General features: G+C 56.0%; 1 protein-coding gene across 3 annotated transcripts in view; it reads right to left on the bottom strand.

The window, feature by feature from the left end:
* PDGFRB (platelet derived growth factor receptor beta) overlaps nucleotides 1-17,459 on the bottom strand; it is a 38,675-nt gene that overhangs the window by 12,725 nt on the left and 8,491 nt on the right. For 2 of the 3 annotated variants that reach the window (XM_032627105.1, XM_032627104.1), the window contains 9 exons: nucleotides 9,409-9,454; nucleotides 7,975-8,298; nucleotides 7,179-7,445; nucleotides 6,338-6,465; nucleotides 6,050-6,221; nucleotides 5,313-5,505; nucleotides 4,490-4,605; nucleotides 3,032-3,155; nucleotides 2,387-2,598 (listed from right to left, as the gene is read on the bottom strand). In XM_032627105.1, the coding sequence (XP_032482996.1) occupies nucleotides 2,387-2,598; nucleotides 3,032-3,155; nucleotides 4,490-4,605; nucleotides 5,313-5,505; nucleotides 6,050-6,221; nucleotides 6,338-6,465; nucleotides 7,179-7,445; nucleotides 7,975-8,298; nucleotides 9,409-9,448 (1,576 nt within the window). In that variant the 5' untranslated portion in view covers nucleotides 9,449-9,454. Of the gene's footprint in view, nucleotides 1-2,386; nucleotides 2,599-3,031; nucleotides 3,156-4,489; nucleotides 4,606-5,312; nucleotides 5,506-6,049; nucleotides 6,222-6,337; nucleotides 6,466-7,144; nucleotides 7,446-7,974; nucleotides 8,299-9,408; nucleotides 9,455-17,459 lie in introns of those variants that run through there. The other variant, XM_032627106.1, reaches the window with a different exon arrangement.

Raw genomic sequence — 17,459 nt, 5'->3', positions numbered from 1 at the left:
GGGCATTTGGCAGCTCCCCTCCCTTCAATCCATCTCTGGCACCACAAATCCCTCTCTGCCCAACCTGCCCAGAATGGAACCAGCCCCATCCCCCTTTGGCCTATGATGTCAGACCCTTAGCCTCTCCCCTCTGGGCCACACCTCCAGCCCCTTGCATAAATACCCCATGCCCTTCAGTAACTACCCCTGGATCACTACTGGCCTCCAAATCCCTTCAGCCCTTGCCAGGGTCAGTCCGGCCTGTCTGCCATAGCTCCAGATTGGATGCACGCTCCTGACAGCCGGGCTGTGGTTCACCTCTCCTCTGAATCCACGTACTCATTGGGGCAGCCACTGCTAGGACAGAGCCTGACTGAGAGGCCAATGGACCCAATAACTGAGCTCCCATAGCCTGAGGCATCCAGACTGCAGAAAGGAGCCGGTTTCCTCCCCCATAGTGATGGCAGTTGTAAAGTACATCGGGGTGTGGGCCAGGGAACTGGGGTAACCAAGTAGGGCCAACTCTGGGTGCCCCCCCAAGACCTGAGTCTCCTCTACCCCCAAAGCCTCAACCTCTTTGCCGCACAGATACCCACTCCTTCCCACTCCCTCCACATCCACCCTAGCCAGCCCCTCACCTCCCCTGTCCTGCCCCTCTGGCCACCCACGAAGTCCCCTGGGAACTCACTCCCTCCTCCTGTGTCACCCACCTGCCCTTCTCTGCTCGCTAGAGAGCTCTGTCCCTCCTCCTCAGGGACTCAGACCAACATCACTCCTCTCCTCCTTTTCCCCATCCTGGGAAGGAAGCCTGCATCTTCTAGGGAGCCATCTCCAAGTAAAAAAGAGGGGACTTCATCCAGCCTTGGAAATTCCCCGTGGGCTGGTACATGGCTTCCCCCTCAGTGGCACACAAAAGTTTTACTTCTGCTTTGCTCAGAGCTGGTCTGCAGGTGCCCACCTGCTCAGGGATATGTGTGCATGTGTGGGAGTGTGAGTGAGATAAGGCATTAAAACCCATCACCCATCCCACCACAGGGCAGGGGGAGGCAGGTCTGTGTAGAGCAGTATCTGCCTGTATAAGCCCATGGACCTACCTAAGTATAGGCATAAGTGTGTCCAAAACACCTTGGACAGCCTTCATAGCTCTGCTTGCACTGGCTTCTGCCTTCTCCTATAGCCCCCTCCCTTACTAGTCCCCTCCCCCTTATCTCCTCCCCCAGCCCCTAAATATATACACTCTGTTCTCCAGCCAGGTTGAATTCCTTTAATTTCTCTGAACCCACTTTGCCTCTGGGCTTTTACAGAGGCTGTTCCGTCTGACCAGAGCACCATTCCTCACCAGGCTAACTCTAGTTATCTTTCAGGTATTGACCTAAAGCTTCCTTTTACCAGGACACTTTCCTGAATCCCACAGCTGGGTATGGAGCCCCTTCTCCCTTTAGGCTTTCCCCCAAAACGCTGACCCCCACGGTGAGGTTGCCTAGTTCCTTGTCTGCCTCCTCTCTGGACCGTGGGCACTAGGAGGACAGGCAGGGCTGGGCCTTCTCCAGTGAGAAGCTGCGACCCTGTGACTATTTACTGAATGAGGAAATAGGTGAAAAAATGAAACACATGCACGCAGGTCCATGCATGCACAGGGAGTGGCAGGTAGCGAAAGCATCTGGGCACTGTAGGGACTGTTCATACGGATAAGACTTATGCATGGACGTGTACCTGCTAACAGACATGCATGGCACAGCAAGCATATATGTATGGGGATTGGGTTGCACCGTTTTACAAAAAGGTGTGCTGCATCTCCACGCTTACAGACGTGCACTACGCCAGTGTGCACACGTGCACGGGAGTTGTACATTGTTTGCACACTTGTATGGGGATTGTGCACCTGCATGTACACGCCTACAGACGTACACACGTGGGTTTATATACCTGCCTGGGGATTGGGGTGCTCGTGTACATGGTTTACAAACATACCCTCAGTGGGTTTACACCCATAAACATGCTTGTGTACCTGCTTACAGACACACGCTCTAGCTTTATACGTGTATGTGGGGATTGGGCATTCTTCATTACTTGCTTTACAAATCTACACTTGCAGGGTTTGCACCCATGTCCAACGATCAGGCATGCTCGCGTACGCAGCTTAGGACATACATACAGTGTACATACAAAAGAAGATAGCACTGTTCATTGTCATGGTTTATACACACGCACTCGTGGATGTACACGTGTGTGGCAACATCGTGCTGCTGTGCAAATGCCTGGGAAGATACACCCACAATGCTCCTGAATGCCGTGGCCCTGAATGCTGACTTCAGCCTGCTGTGGGCACGCAGGCACAGCTCCATGTACAGCAGGGTTGAGGTGGGGGTGAGGGGTCGTCAGGGGCTACGGAGGATGGAGGACTCACAATGTGGCACCACGGTGACCTCCTGAACGTCTTGGCCCAGGAGGTTGTGCAGCGTGCAGCGCACGGACAGCGGCTGATCCACACGGCGCAGGCGCAGTGTGCTCACCACCTCGAACTCCTGCTCCTCTGCCCAGTATGTCACGTTCGTCTCCAGCAGGCTCTCCTCCTCGGAACTGTTCCCCAGTGGCGTGGGAGGCAGCTCCAGCGGACACCTGCCGGAGAACCAGCCAGGTCGGCTTCCAGTCTCTTGCTTCCCTATGCGGGTGGGAAAACTGAGGCCAAAAGCAGGTAGAGCCACCGGGTGGTGACAGAAGGAAGCTGGGCGCGTCCAGTTCCTTTTTCCCACTGCCTGGTCCTGAGTTGGTTCCTCCCGTGATCCCTCAACTGACCAGCAGGGGCGCACCTACCCCAGAATTGAGAACCTGGATTGCAAAATCCACTCCCTTCCTTTGACCTTCAGGGTTAAGGTAAAGAAAGGCGACAGTTTAGGTCGTGCAGAGTTTCTCCAAGAAGCCACAGCTTCTAGGATATGGATCTAGCCTGGAACAGTGTTCCCAGAGGAAGGTGTTGGACTAGATGACCTTCATTGGGTCCTTCCAGTCAGCTATGGGTACCCTGGGAGACACTGGCCCAGGGTCTGCTCACCTTTTGAGGTCGCTGCAGGTAGACCAGCTGAGGTGTGGCTGGGGCATGCCCCGGCCACGACAGCGGACTGTCTGCTCCCCGCTGGCAGGGTGGCTCTCGCTCAGCTCCAGCACACGGACAGGCACTGCAGGGAGAGGGGCACGGGCCAGGAGGTGGAGAGGTCAGGATAGACAGTCAGTAAGAAAGGCCCTCAGGGAGGACCTGGTCCAGAGTCTCCCTTGGGGGGAGGGGAGCTTCAGACTGCAGGTGAACATTAAATACCAGGAATCACCATGTGAAAACTGACAGATTCCCCTTCTGGGTACTTCAAAGGGAAAATCTCAGTAGGGTGCTAGTCTGTCTTTAACACCTCTCTGAGATTTGCTAATCTTCCCTTTTAACAAAGAGAGGGCAGGCCTCAGGATCAGAGCCCTGGACCGGCAAGAACGTGGAGTTAGAATTTAATAGCACTGTTTTGCTTTCTCAGAGTTTATTTTAGTGGTTGCTTTATACTTATGACATGTGATGCTGATTTTCCATCTACAGTGGAGAAGTTCATTTTTCATTCAAAATAAACTTATTTTTAGAGAGTCAATTCACAAAACATTAAGTCATTATCGTGTCATTTCTCTGCTCAAAATCCTGCAGTGGCTCTTCATTTCAGTCACAGTAAAAGCCAAAGTCCATACAAGCGCCCAGGAAGGCCTACACGATCTACCCTCTCCTGTCCCCCCAACTGCCCCGTCTCAGCTCTGACCTCATCTCCCACCGCTCTCCCCTTCACTCTGTTCCGGCTACACAAGCCTTTCTGCATTGCTCCTGCCTTTGCACTGCCTGGTGTGCCCTTCCCCCAAATAGTCACTTGGCTAATGCCCTCACCTTCTTCAAGTCTTCACACAAATGTCATCTCCATGCAGCCAATCTTGATCATGCTATTTGAAATTGTAACTCTCCCCACTCCCCTGCCCCCAGGACTCTCTACCCTCCTTACAGAGCTTTTCTGTTCGTTTGTTTTCTTTCACAGCACTTGTTACCTTCTAACCTTGTACATGGTTTGCTGTTTTTGCCCCTTTTTTGGATGTTTATCTTCCCCGCACTGGGATGCAAACTCCACAATGGCAGGGCCTCCAGAACCTTGAATGGACTGGCATATTGTAGTTGCTCAATAAATACCCAATTAGTACTGCAGTGTAAGTGGTGTGTGAGAAGGAAAAATCATGCCACTGGGATGTGAATGCCTGAGGTTTTGTAAACACCAATCTAGCCCAATGACCTTCTCGTAAAGCTGTGGAAACTGAGGCCCAGAGAGGGGATGTGCACACAGCAGTGGTCAGTGTCAGAGCCTGGCCTAGAACCCAGCCTCCTGAGTCCTGGACTCACTCTTCTCCTCCTCCTGTGGGTGGATGGTCAGTGTAGGAATGGCAAGACAATGGGGGTGGGAGGGTCAGGGGAAGGAAAGCAGGGAGGAAGGCTCCTCACCGTTGACCTGCAGCTGGAAGGAGAGCTGGGCTTCAGCATCCTCATGGAAGGCCCGCATGGTGTAGCGGCCAGCTTCAGCCACCTTCACCCGCACCAGTGTCAGTTCTGACACGTACCTGATGAGGAGGACAGGCCAGGAGACCCAGCTGTCAGAGCTGGGAGAAGTCCTACAGCCCCCACCTTTCTTGTAAAGACAGAAAAACAAGGTCCAGGGAGTGGAAGGGGAGTGTCAAGGTCACATGGGTATCAGTAGCAGTGCCAGGACTTTTGAATCCCCCACCCATAGGCAGCTCCAGTGAGTCAAGAGGGAGGGTTAGGACGGATGGGGTGGGGGGCGTGGTGGAGGGGAAGCACCATCTCCATCCATCCACATCTCACCGCTTTCAGAAAGGCCTGACACTGCTTTATCCTAACATGCAGCACCTCAGTTCAGTCTGCTAATCTCCAGCCTCAGGGCCACCATTCTTGCATAGGTGGCAGTGGCCTGCCTGCACCCTCTTCTCCAGTCATCCTGCCTTTTTATCCGTGGCTGCTTCCAGCGGACTCCACCCATCACAAGGACAACTAAACATCTGGGTGATCGGATGACCAGAGTCCGTTTTCCCCTCTAGACAGGAAACTCTAGGAAGGCTGGAACTGTCTGTTCTGGTCTATGCAGCATCCCCAGTGCTTGGCACAGGCCCCTGGTATGGCGCCTGGCATGTAGTAGGCTCTCAGGAAAGATGGGCCTCGATAGGTCTGTCAAGTAGCTTAAGGCTGTGGCCTGCCTGCCGGCTGCAGAGAATAATAACTTCAAGAATGAAGCGGACAGGCCGCCACTCACCGGGTCTCAGACACATTGCGCGTGGACAGCGCAACCTCGCCGGCGCCGGAGTCACCCAGGGTCCGGTTGTCCTTGAACCACATGACAGTGGGCGGCGGGTAGGCCTCGAACACCACCTGCAGTGTCCGGCTGCGGTGAAGCTCCGCGAATTGTACAGGGTCCAGCTCTCCCAGCAGCCGCACGTAACCGCTCTCTGCAAGGGGCGGCCGTCAGGGGCGGGGCTATGCCCGGCCTCCAATGGGGCAGCAGCTCCTGGGGGCGGGGCCTCAGGCTTTAGGAACTGAACCAGCGAAGGAGTTACCTGAGTTGGGGTTCAGGTGGGTACTGTGATGGACCGGAGCAGGAGCCGAATTTGGGGCTGATACTGGTTTGGGGGCTGGGCTCAAGATTGGGACTGGGGTTGTAGTGCTCTTTGGTGTGTTCTGTCTCAGGATTGTGGCGGAGATGAGTTACAGCCTGGCTGAATTTGGGGATGGGGCTACCTGGGCCGGGGATGGCAGCTGGGATTTAGAAATCGGGTTGGGGCTCAGGTTCTGGCTAGGCAGGAAGTCTAGGTTGGGATGAGGATTGGAATTGGGGCTGGTACTGTGCTTTGGTTTTGGTTTTTCCTGAAAAGGGGGCTTTGCTTGGCACTAAGGCTAGAGATGGATTAGAACACGGCTGACAGTACCCCAGGGCTGTGACAAGGTCTGGGTCCAGTTCAGACTGAGGACTGGGGGTAAGCCTAAGGCACACACCGACCACGGTGACATTGATGGCCTTTTCATCTCGATGGTCGCTCACACTTTCTGATACATTGCAGATGTAGGTCCCTGAGTCTCCCAGCTCGGCACTGGGGATGTGCAGGATAGAACGTATGTGGGGCATTTCAAAGAGGAAGTCGGTCACTGGCTCCACCAGCCGCCCACTCTGTAGGGAAAGTTGGGGCAAGCCCCCCACATCAGGAAAGGTCCATGAAGTCAGGCTACAAGCCTGAAATATCCATCCCTGCCTGACCCTTCCTCCAACCCGTGGCCCGGCATTACCTCCATGCGTGGGTATGTCCACTCAAAGTTGACCACCTCGTTCCCAGTCACAATGCACATGATGGTGATGTTCTCCCCTTGGCGGACCACAGTCTGCACCGCATTCACTGAGACGTTGATGGATGACACTGGTGGAAAGAGACTGGCTTAGGGCTGAGGAAGTCACCCCCCAGCCACCAGCACATCCGTTTAGGGAGGGGGTGGGGGTCCAGAGAGGGAAGGGATAACTGGTGTGGAAGATTCACTCTTTCAACAAATATTTATTAAATACCTACTATTCTAGGCACTGGGGCTTTAGCAGGAAGCACAACAGACAAAATTCCTGTCCTCATGAAGCTGACATTCTAGAAGGGGTAACAATTTTGAAATCAAAGTACTCCCTGAGCATCTGAGCACAGAAGGAATTGATTGAGCACAACCACATACTCTTTTGTTTTATTTAATCTTCACAATAATCCCACTAGGTAAGCAGTCAGTATCATCCCCATTTTACAGAGGAAGAAGCAGACTCAGAGAGATTATGTGTCTTGCGCAAAGTCACTCAGATGGGAAGTGGCAGAGCTGGGATTCAAACCCCACTGGTTCAAAGCCTGTGCCTTTGCCCACCGCAGTATACAGCCCAGCTCCACCACTAATGCTTCCTGTGACCTTGGACATACTCCATCCTCTTTCTGAGTCTCAGTTTTCTCATCTGTTAAATGGGGCAACACATCTGCCTTCCAAGGCTGTAGTGAGAATTCAGTGAAAAATGGAAGTGCACACTGTATTATCCGAAAGGTCTGTACCTCTGTGGAGGGTCATACTTGCCTCTGCTGAGCACCAGGCCAGAAAGGGGGCTCACCCTGGAGGCTGTAGACATAGTAGGCATCCGAATCCACCTCCCTGTCCCCGATGGTGGTTTTGCAGACGTAGGTCTTGTCCTCAAAGGTACCAGAGAAGCCACGTTGGTGGTCATAGGCGATGGGCAGCGGGACATCCACCTTCTTCTCATGCAACGTCACCACCAGTCTTGGATCCGTCACTCGGCATGGAATTGTGGTCTCAGTTATTTCCGTGAGAAAGATGAATAGTTCCTCGGGGTCAACAGGGAGGAAGCCCACAGTGGGATCTGCCATAGGTGAAGCCAAGAATACGAGTCAGAGGAGCTGGGTTTCTGGCTATGCCCTGATTTTCTCTGTTACCTTGAACAGGTCTCTTTCTCTCTCTGGGCCTCAGTCTACCCACTATAGAATAAGCATGCTCTCAGAGGTCCCTTCTAGCTTTAGCATTTGATATGGACGGCACTGGCCTGAGAAAGAAGATAAGTTGCAAGTTGAAGGGCAGCTGGTACCTGGAGCTTAGAGAATGGGGAAAATGAGATATGGAGGCCAAGAGGGTACATACTGGAACCAGCTGAGAATGCAGAGTTCTTGGGAACCAGGAATGGGGTGGGCTGACAGGGAGCAGACAAATATTCAGAGCAAGGGGTGGGAGTGAACATACTCCTGGACTGAACCAGGCTGGATTCCCTGATTCATCTGCATTTCTGAGACAGCTGCGTTTCACCATATCAGTAAGGCACTTTCTGAACTTCCCCCAGATGCCTGCAGTTGAGAAAGAGGAATAAGGGAGTGAGTACACAGGCCGGGGTCCCTCACCTGGCACAAAGATGTAGAGTCGTTTTCGCTCGCTGGCCTCCAGCCCATGGGAGCCTTTGTAGGTACAAAAGTACTCTCCTGTGTCTAGCCCAGTGACATTGGTCAGTGTCAGCACACTGGAGAAGGTGCCGTCCTGGCTCGTGGTCATTTCCTGTGGGGGCTTCTGGGACATCCGTTCCCACACCACTGGAGCTGGACCCGAGCAGGTCAGAACAAAGGTGCTGGAGAGATTGAGGACAAGCTCTGGCCCCGGGGGTGTGATGACCAGGCCCCACGAGGCCGGTGGTCCCAGCAACAACAGCAAGGGCAGCAACAGCACCTGGCCTTTGGGAGAGGAGACATCAGGGCACAAGAGCGTGAGCATCTCTCCCCACAGCTGACCCTGAAGAACACACCTCCCTCATCCACAGAGAACGCAGACCGGAACCCATGGCTCTGAGACCTGCTTGTCCGGGGCCTGGTCTCCAGGGACTCCTTCTGGCCTCCTGGCCTCTTGACCTCAGTTCCTAGAGACCCCCAGCCTTGGAGTCTTTCTGCAGTGCAGCTTTCAGGCTGCAGGCATGTTCTCTCAAAGGCATCAGGAAATCCTCGGGAAGCAATTCCCAGGCCTCCAGTTCCTGCATTACTTCCCAGGTCACTTTCTGAGCCTCTTCCCTGCAGCTGCCCCAGATGTCCAGGTTCTGCCCCAAATCCCAGAGATGGCCCTGCTTGGGGAAGTGGTGGCCAAGGTAGTCCAGAGTGAGGCAGACTGGGGCACGAAAGATATTGAGGCCCCTGGAGGCTGAAGGGGACTGGGGATCGGGGAATGTCAAGTGATTGGTTTCCCCTCCTCTTGCTGACACCCCCCGGGGAAGGATTCTGTAAGCCTCGCCCTCCCCACCCTGGCCCACTTCGGCAGGGAACATGAGGTGAAAATAAGCACCCACTTAGACGGGTGGGTGCTCAGCCAGTGGGTCGGTCATCTTTGGGTGGGCCTTTGGCTGGTCACTGATTGCCTGGTCAGCATTGATTGCCTGGAGAAGCCCACCCAGACTTGGGAGCTTACAGTCAATGAGGGGTCCAGGCAGGGAAGGGGAGTCCCCCACTGGAACCAGACTGGCCGGACTAGTACCAACAAGTGCTGACAAGAGATGGGAGACCAGGGTGACTGTTAGGGAATGGGGTGGGGACTGCTGGTGAGGGGACATGGGGTGTGGAGGGCCAAGCCGAGGATTTGAGCTGATGTCTCTGGACAGGCAGAGGTCGACTGAGGCCTCTGAGCTGAGAGGTAGGCAGTGGAAAGAGGCCTCCACTGAGAGCAACTGGAAAGGCAGGGAACTGGTCAAGAGCAGAGCAGTGCCCGGGCCCTGGTGCTGGCATGCACCACCCCGCCAGCTCCAGATCCTACTTAAGTGGCTCCCCAGGGCCTTCTGCCCCTGCCCCGAGTCTACCTACCTTCGAGGACAGGAGCTCGCATGGCACTCGGAGGCCGCATGGTATCCTGCAGAGTTAAACAGGGGTCAGGGCCCAGAGTTGCCAGAGGCAGCGCCAGGGCCCATCTTTGCCTGGGTCCTGCAGAGTAAGCCCCAGCCTGAGCCCCCCAGCCTCTGGATCCCTCGGGCTAAAGTCAAAGGCTACTCAGAGCCCCCTCCAAGAGGGCACTCATGCCCAAGGAGCTCCCTCCCCTGTGCCAGGCCCATTCACAGGGTGCCTGGACCCTGCTGTGGCTCTGCCTCTACCTCCCTGATGGCCTCGGCTGAGCCCCCTGCTTCTCCCTGGGCCTTGGTTTCTCTGTATGTATGTGGGGGGCGGGTCTTGGGCTGGATGGTGTCCAGGGGCCCGCCAGCTCTAACAGCCTGTCCTCCGGGTGACAGTTCCAATACCAGGCTCTTATCTGCCAGGACAAATATTTGGGAAAGTGTGATGAAAGGCCTAGGGGAGAAGGAGGGGGTAAGCCAGAACCGGGAGAACTCCCACAGCTCCACAAGCACAACAGGAAATGGAGGCGGCGCTGGGGAGGGAAGCGGGGGCTGTGGAATGTGGGGGGCACCCCCCCCAGCACTGGCCCCCTTTACTCAGCCCCAAGCTGCCCAGGGAGGCCCAGGAGGGAGGGGCCGGGGGCTGGGCCCAGGGGAGGCCACCCCACACAGCACGGCTTCGGCAGTCCTTGGAAACTGTTGAATCCAAAGCCCCCACCCACACCTCCAGGGTCCAGATGGGGAGAGTGAGGCTCTGAGAGGGGAAGAAGTTTACCGGAGGCTACACAGCAGGGCTTGTCCTGGAGGGAGACAAAGGGACTGGAATGATAGAGGTAAAAAGACGAAGACGCCGAGAGACAGAGAGAAAGGAAGCGCCGGGTGATGGAGGCAGAGGGAGACAGAAGCAGGGACATGGAGAGGGATGGATCGCACTGCGTGCATCTTTGCCCTACCCCTGCCCTTGGCAGCCCCATCTGAGGGTCCAAAATAACCATCGATAGCCAGGCTTGCAAAGGTCTGACTGTAGGATCAACAGGAAGAAGGCCAGAAGTGGGTGGGGGTCATAGAGCAAGAAATGTGGCAGAGACCAGGTGACAAGGCAACCGGGAGAGTGGGGCTCCTGCCTTCCCTGAGTAGCTGCCCTGCCTGGCCCAGCTCCTAAGGCCACACACCGATTGCTCCCACTCGACTTTCATCTCACCCCTTTCAGTTCCCATGCCAGGGCTGGGATCCGGGTTTGAGCCCCAGCAGGGCTACCTCCTTTACCGTCATTATCTCAGTGGCCTCAGTCTGCAGCTCTCAAAATGGGACAACGGCAAGTATACCACTTCCAGGGCTGCATTAGTCATGGGACACAGGCAAGGGCCCTGGCTTGGGGATCGCTGGTCTCGGCTCTGCCCAGTGCCCTAAGAAGCTCCCTGAATGAATCTGCTCTCCTTCTCCTCATTCTCCCCATCCCTTCAGACCAGCCTGCCTGAGGGTCCCCTCTCCCAGTTGCTTTAGACTCAAAGCCCAGCCAATCTGAGGCCCCCTCCACGGTGCCCTCCTCTCCCATCCCTCCTGCCCCAGCCCTCCAGCTGGATGCCAGGCCTCTTCCAGCAGGAGGGAGCAGCGCCGTGGCGGAGCCAGCATCCACCACAGAGGCCTATCTGTCCCTTGGTGGGTGCCCCTCTGGATCCCCCCTTCCTACCAGAGATCTCAGCCAAAGAAAATCGTTAGCAGCGGAGGCTGGGGGAGGGGGTCATTTCAGCCTCTCTGCCCCTCCCCTCCTGGCCTCCCTGGCTGGCCACACTGTTTATTATTCTAAAGGAGGAATTTGGTCGGCTGGCCTGGAGATGGGAGGTCACGGCAACTAGGACTGGCCTGGCTCTGGAAGGCTGTGGGCCGGGCCCCTGGGCGGGCAAGCGGCCTCCCCCACCACCCCCGACACTGGCTTCTCTCCTGCTAGGCCTGGCGCTAAGGGGGCTTAGAGTCCCTGAGACTCTGAGCTTGGAGGGGCCTTCTTGAACGGGCAGCAGAGGCCCAGAGACGGACAGAGTCATGGCCCAGTCACACAGCAAAAAGACGGAATCAGGCTGCAGGGAGAGGATGGGCTGGGCACAGGAGCTCAGGGAGAGTGCAGTCACCTTCGGGAGAGTACGGACAGCCAGGGATCTTGGACTGGCTTCTCTCTTTATGAAATGAGCATTTCACATGGGGCTTCAGACCTACTCTGAGACTGAGTGTGTCTCCAGCCCTCTCTGGGACTCAGTTTCCCCATCCACACAGGGAGAGGTTTGGATGGGTCATCTCAAAGAGCCATCATGCTCTAAAACTGCCAGAGAGAAGGTTCTGGTCACTATTATTCCTGCCGGGGTGGTTTGGGGATATAGGGACTGATGGGAGGAAGGGCAACATTCCTGATGCTGACGTAGACTGAGAATCCATAACTCATCTCATTCCACGGATTCAATCCCCTGACCATTTGGTCCCAGATTTGCTGTGTGTACTTTGACAAGTTGCTTCCGTCTCTGGACTTCAGTCTTTCAGGTGACTTCCAGACAAATAAACGGGTGATGTGGACACTCAGGAGGTGGCAGGGGGAAGCGTGGTGTGGGCCACAGGTCGGTGGACTGGGAAGAACCAGAGTGGGGCTTGGGACGTGCCCTCCTGGGCCATCTTGGATGATTCCCTGACACCCCCAGTTGTCCATCCAATGCCTTATAGACTTCTGTGCTTCCCAGGGGCTGCTGTATTTCCAGCCGACCCCAGAGGGGCCCAGGTGGCTGATATGGGGGTGGAGGACTTGCCTGTGACCACTCCCCTTCTTCAGGGGCAGGGCTGCGCTCCAAGGAGGAACCACCTGGGACAAGGTGGGTGTCATAGTCAGGGAGGAGGCATCCCCCTTCCTGCCACACTCTCCTGCCTGGGGAGGCCCTTGGAGCAGAGAGAGGGAGGGGACCCTCAGAGATCCCCCCCTTTGCACATGAGGCGAGTTCTCGTGATTCCTCCTATTTTGGCCAGGTTGGGGGTACGGAGGCCCAAAGATGAGATAATTGCCCAGCTCCTCACAGTGAGTCAGAGGGAACCCCTCCCTTGGTCCAGGGGAGAGCCCCAAGTGAGCAGAGGACCCCAAGCCCAGGAGAGCAAGCGTGCTTGAGGAGTCACTGTGAGAGCCCCAGCCTTCTCTCCTTCCTGCTCATACAAGCTTCCACTCCTTTCCCACCGCCTTAATCTAAATAAATCCAGTCCATCTTGGCCACATCCGCTAGCAGCAGCTTCCCTCCCTCGGGGTCCCGAGGCTCCCACGACACAGGCAGGCTGGGGGCGGGGGTGTGCTGCATGGCTGCCAGTGGGGGAGGCTTGCACACGGAGAGTGCTTGCACACACAGCACAGGCTCCTGCCTACGCGCTCGGTCACACACTGCTCTGAAACACACCCGTGTGCAGCGGGCCCTGCGTGTGCCCCGCCCTCACGTCGGCACCAGACACGTGCACGCCCACACACGCACACACGCAGCTCCACGGCGCCCAGACCGCAGCCTCTGTGCTCTCCCACGTGCCCACGTGAGGTGCGCACATGCGCGGCAAGTCACACGTATACCCGGCACAAGCAGAGCTGTGCACATACGACACGCACAGAGCATGTGCACACGGTATCCCAAACTCACCTGAACACACGTGCACATGTGGGCACAGACAAGCCACAGATCCAACACGTGTTGTGTACTTACTGTGCCAGGTGCCGTTCTGAGCACTTGACATAGATCTACTCACTTGCTCCTCAGACAACACTATGAGGTACACACAAGGATCGTCCCATTTTAGATGGGGAAGCTGAGGCAGAGAGAGCTTATGGAAGTTGCCTAGGAACACAGAGCAGAGATTGAGCCAAGGCGGACTGCTCTGCCACCATTACTCTGTTTACTGGATTTGGCTGGGCTGAGGCCAGCGAGAACTGATGGAAACAGACCGGACTGAGATTTATCCAGCCCAGAACGACAGGACTTGGTGATCTGATGTAGGGGGGCTGGAGGGAGAGGTATCCTGAGCCCCACCCCTATGTCTGGCTTAGAGTACTAGCGGGCAGGAGTGTGTGTGTGCTGGGGGCACAATACCATCTTCTGAGATGAGACTGTGGTGGAGGAGAGGCTTTGGGAGCTGGCACTGACCTAGTTTAGAATTTGGAGGGGCTGCGTATCTGAGTGGACAGAGGGACACTCAGTCTGGAGGTGGGGAACAGGCAGGGCAGAAATAGCAGTGAAATGGGGGTGGGAGGAAGCCCTGCTTCAGGGAGAAGCGGGTGCTTGAGGCCAGCAGTCTTGGGCCAGGGATGCTCTGAATAAACAAGATGCCAGAGGGAGGAGGAGGCCCGGCCGTGGGGTCAGAGTCTTGGAATGTCAGAGCTCTGAGGCCCTCAGGAACCAGCTATCTGATCCAGCCCCCTTACCGCGCCCCACTGTACAGATGGGGAAACTGAGGCTTGGAAAAGGACAGGGATAGGTCTCAGTGTTTTGACCTAGGCAATCCTGGGCTCAGTTGACCAATGGGGCACTGAAGCACACCTGACTGGGCAGCCCCCGCCTCCAGCCCCGGCTCAGATGTGAGCCTGGTGGCTCAGGGCCTAGGGTTCAAACCACAGCTGCTGCTACCTCCCTCCCCACAGGATACCGACCCCCCTTGCTACACACAGACCCTTATATCACCTTCCCTGCATTGTCCCAGCCTGGCGGGGATTGGAAACAGACTCAGAGGAGGTGACTTGCTAAGTTGCTGGCAGAAGAGGGGACACAGACTCCGGTCTCCTGCCCGTTGGTCTAGTCCTCTCTCCTCCACACCACAGACACTTCACAGCCCCTGACACACACTTTGGGGACAGATCCCTGGCTGAGAGTAAGGGATGTGGGTTCTAGCTCAGCCCTGTCACCTGATTATATGGTCCTGCCCCTCTCTGAGCCTCAGTTTCCCCATCTGTACACAGGGTAGACAGGGCTGTCCTAGGAACACTTCTGGGGCTGACATGGTGTGACTCTCAGGACCCTGCTCTGGAAGAAGCTGTGCTGAGTTAGAATGCTGGGGTGGGGGTAGGGTGCGGGGGAGGGGCCGTAGCCAGGATGTCATGACTCAGCTCGAAGAAGGCAGCCAGCTCCAGTCCTGGGCGTGCGTAGGGGCGAGAGGCATCTGGAGCTGGAGACTGAGTCTTCCCGCCAGCGGTTGGGAAAGTACAAGAGTGATGGCAGAGAGTGTGGCCCATGTGGGCTTACCCCAAGTGCGCTGAGTTTTAGGTAGAATCTGGCAACACAGGTAGGGGAACCCCATCCTGGGAGCCAGGAAGGAGAGCAGTTTCCTTTGGGTTGGGAGATAGTTACGGGCTGCGGATAGAAAGCTGGGAAGGGGCTGAGGCTATGCGGCTCTCACCTGCCCCTCTCGATCCGATGCCCCTTCTGCCGCTAAAGGTTCAGCACTCCACCCTACACACTGAATCTCCCCACAGACCTCAGGATCGCATGGAGGTCAGAGAGGGTGTGCAACCTGCCTCGAATCACACAGCGATGCTGCTTGATCGCCCAGGCCCAACTCTCTGCCACGCTGCTTCTAGACCCAGAGGACCTTCCTGCTTTCCAGGTACCTATGAGGTCTCCCAAACAAAGCAGCAGAAGTCAGCTAAGCTGGGGCCTGGCATGGGACCCAGCTGTTCTGGAAGTCCAAGTGAGTGGAAGAACAGTGCTAGCTCCACGGACCGTCAATCTGATGCCCCTACCCCTGCCCCCTCCAGCAGAAACTTGGTGGCCTCTGCCTGCCCCATTGTACCAACCCCTCCCCTATCACCTCCAGTCTGTCCCCTCCTGCCTGTTCTCACACCTTAACCAGAGGAACATTTCTGAAATCCCCATCTGACCACGTCCTTCCCTGGCACCTCCATGGCTCTCCATCCGCCCTCAGTAAAGGCCTGCTTCTTAGCCCAGCCTTTAAGACCCTTCAAGCCCTGGCCCTGCTGACAGATGGCTCATCATGACAGAGGGGGGAGGATGCTGTCCTCCCAGCTCCCCAGGGGCCCAAGTGAGGCCTCCATGCTCTTGTCACTCACTCTGTGCTCCTGTCCCCAGGAGGCCTCCCCAGGGACACAATGGAAAGAAATGACCTATTTTCTGGAAGTTCAAAATAAGACGAAACATCTGTCTGGATCGGAGTCAGGCTGATAAAGAACGGGCTGATTCCCCCAGTCCGAGCCCCTGCTCCTGCACACCCCCTCACCCGCACTTGGGGGTAGGGGGAGCAAGCAGGCCAAGCTCCGTGGAACAGTTCATGGGAAAGCGCTCAGTGTGTGCCTCACGGCCGCTGGGGGCCCAGGGGAGGGGGCCTGGGTCCCCACACGGGCTGGGAAGCGGCCCTGAGAAGGAGGTCAGGGAGGGAGGGAGGCCCACTGCACACGCCTGTCCACCCGCCTGCCGAGCAAGCACTGCTTGCCTCCCCCGGCGCCTCGCTGGCCTCCCTGTTCATCCCCATGGCCACTCCCCGGCCCATGTGGCCTGGCTCTGCCCAGGCCCAGTGATCCCTGGACTAGAGTCCTCTGGATCCCAGCTAGGCCCCAGTGGCCCCTTCGAGAAGGAACAAGGACTTAGAAGGCCTTCAAAATAACAACAAGAAGAAGAATAACTACCTATGATTTAGTTCTCATCACTCACAGCCTGGGCTGAGGCCTGAACATGAATGATCTCAGAACAATCCGTGACATCAGTGCTGCTTCCGCATTTTACACACGAGGAAAGCAAGGCACAGAGAGGTCAAACCGTTTGCCCAGCGATTTCACCAGTACTGGAGCTGGTGCTCGATCCTGGGCGGCCTGACAGCACACAGGGTCAACACTCACGCGACAGCCTCTCTCAGGCAGGAGGCAAAGATGTCAAGCTTGTGTCTGGCACACAGTACGAGCTCAATATACAATTCACCAGGTTTATTCTTTCACCCTCTGCTTTCCAACCTCTCCTTCAGTCTCCTTCAGCAGGATAAGCGGGGAGGAAGTCACACCATCTTTCACAGAGCCCTATAATCTTAGGGCTGGGAGGGGCTGTAAGTACTCCCAATTCACATCTCCCCCACCCTTTCTGCAAACAAAGGGGTTGTCCAGCCTCCAGTTGCACACCTCCCATGATAGGGATCTCACTACCTCACCCGCAGCCCATTCCATTCTTGGACGGCCCAGGATCCTCAGAGGTCAGACTATTTGAAAATTTTTATCCCATTGAGCACAATCTGTCTCATCGTATCCTCTACCCATTGGTCCTGCTTCCATTCACCAATGCCAATGCCCCCCACCCTGCAACAAGGACGGTTTTCCTCCCATTCATTTTTCTGATGCTCCACAATCTGGAAACAAACAAAAGCCCTTACTAATTCAGAGCTAGGGACTCTGCTAAATGAGATGACCTGGGGATGTTGTTTTATCCTCACAACAATCCTGTGAGGAGGATACAATCATTATTCCCATTTCACAGAGGGGGAGACTAAGTCTCAGAGAGGTACGGCAACTTGCCCAAGGTCACACAGCTGATAAGTAATAAGCCAACGATAAGCTGGGATGCAAACTCAGGCCCATCTGACTCCAAACCTGTATTCTTAACTGTTCTGCTAGACTGCCTAGCTTCTGCCCAGAAACAGGTCTGTTCACAGAGAAACACTCCCACACGGGTTCACCCTAATGGGGTCCACACTGAATACAGGCTCTCAGGGATGAGGGATCCTCAGAGGTTACAGTCCTGTCCCTCCCTCACTGAGGGGCAGAGTGAGCAAGGGATCTACCCCAGCTCACCCAGGAATTTGGAAGTCAAGTAAGGGTAGAACTCAGGACCTTTCTGCGACGTCACTGCAGAGTCTGAGGGTCAGCATCTAGGCTGAGGTGAGGAGAGGAGTCTCTGCTGAGGACAGCCTGGGTCTGGCAGAGGCAGTGCCCAAGCAGGTCTCTGGTCTACCATGAGGCCTGTCCCAGACACCTCTGATAAAGAGCATCCCAGTAGTCAGGCTAGGTGCGTGGTCAGCGCTGCCACAGGC

This window comes from Phocoena sinus, chromosome 3, assembly GCF_008692025.1.
Source record: "Phocoena sinus isolate mPhoSin1 chromosome 3, mPhoSin1.pri, whole genome shotgun sequence".
In the NCBI taxonomy this organism is placed as follows: Eukaryota; Metazoa; Chordata; class Mammalia; order Artiodactyla; family Phocoenidae; genus Phocoena; species Phocoena sinus.
This window is presented reverse-complemented; position numbering and strand designations above follow the sequence as displayed.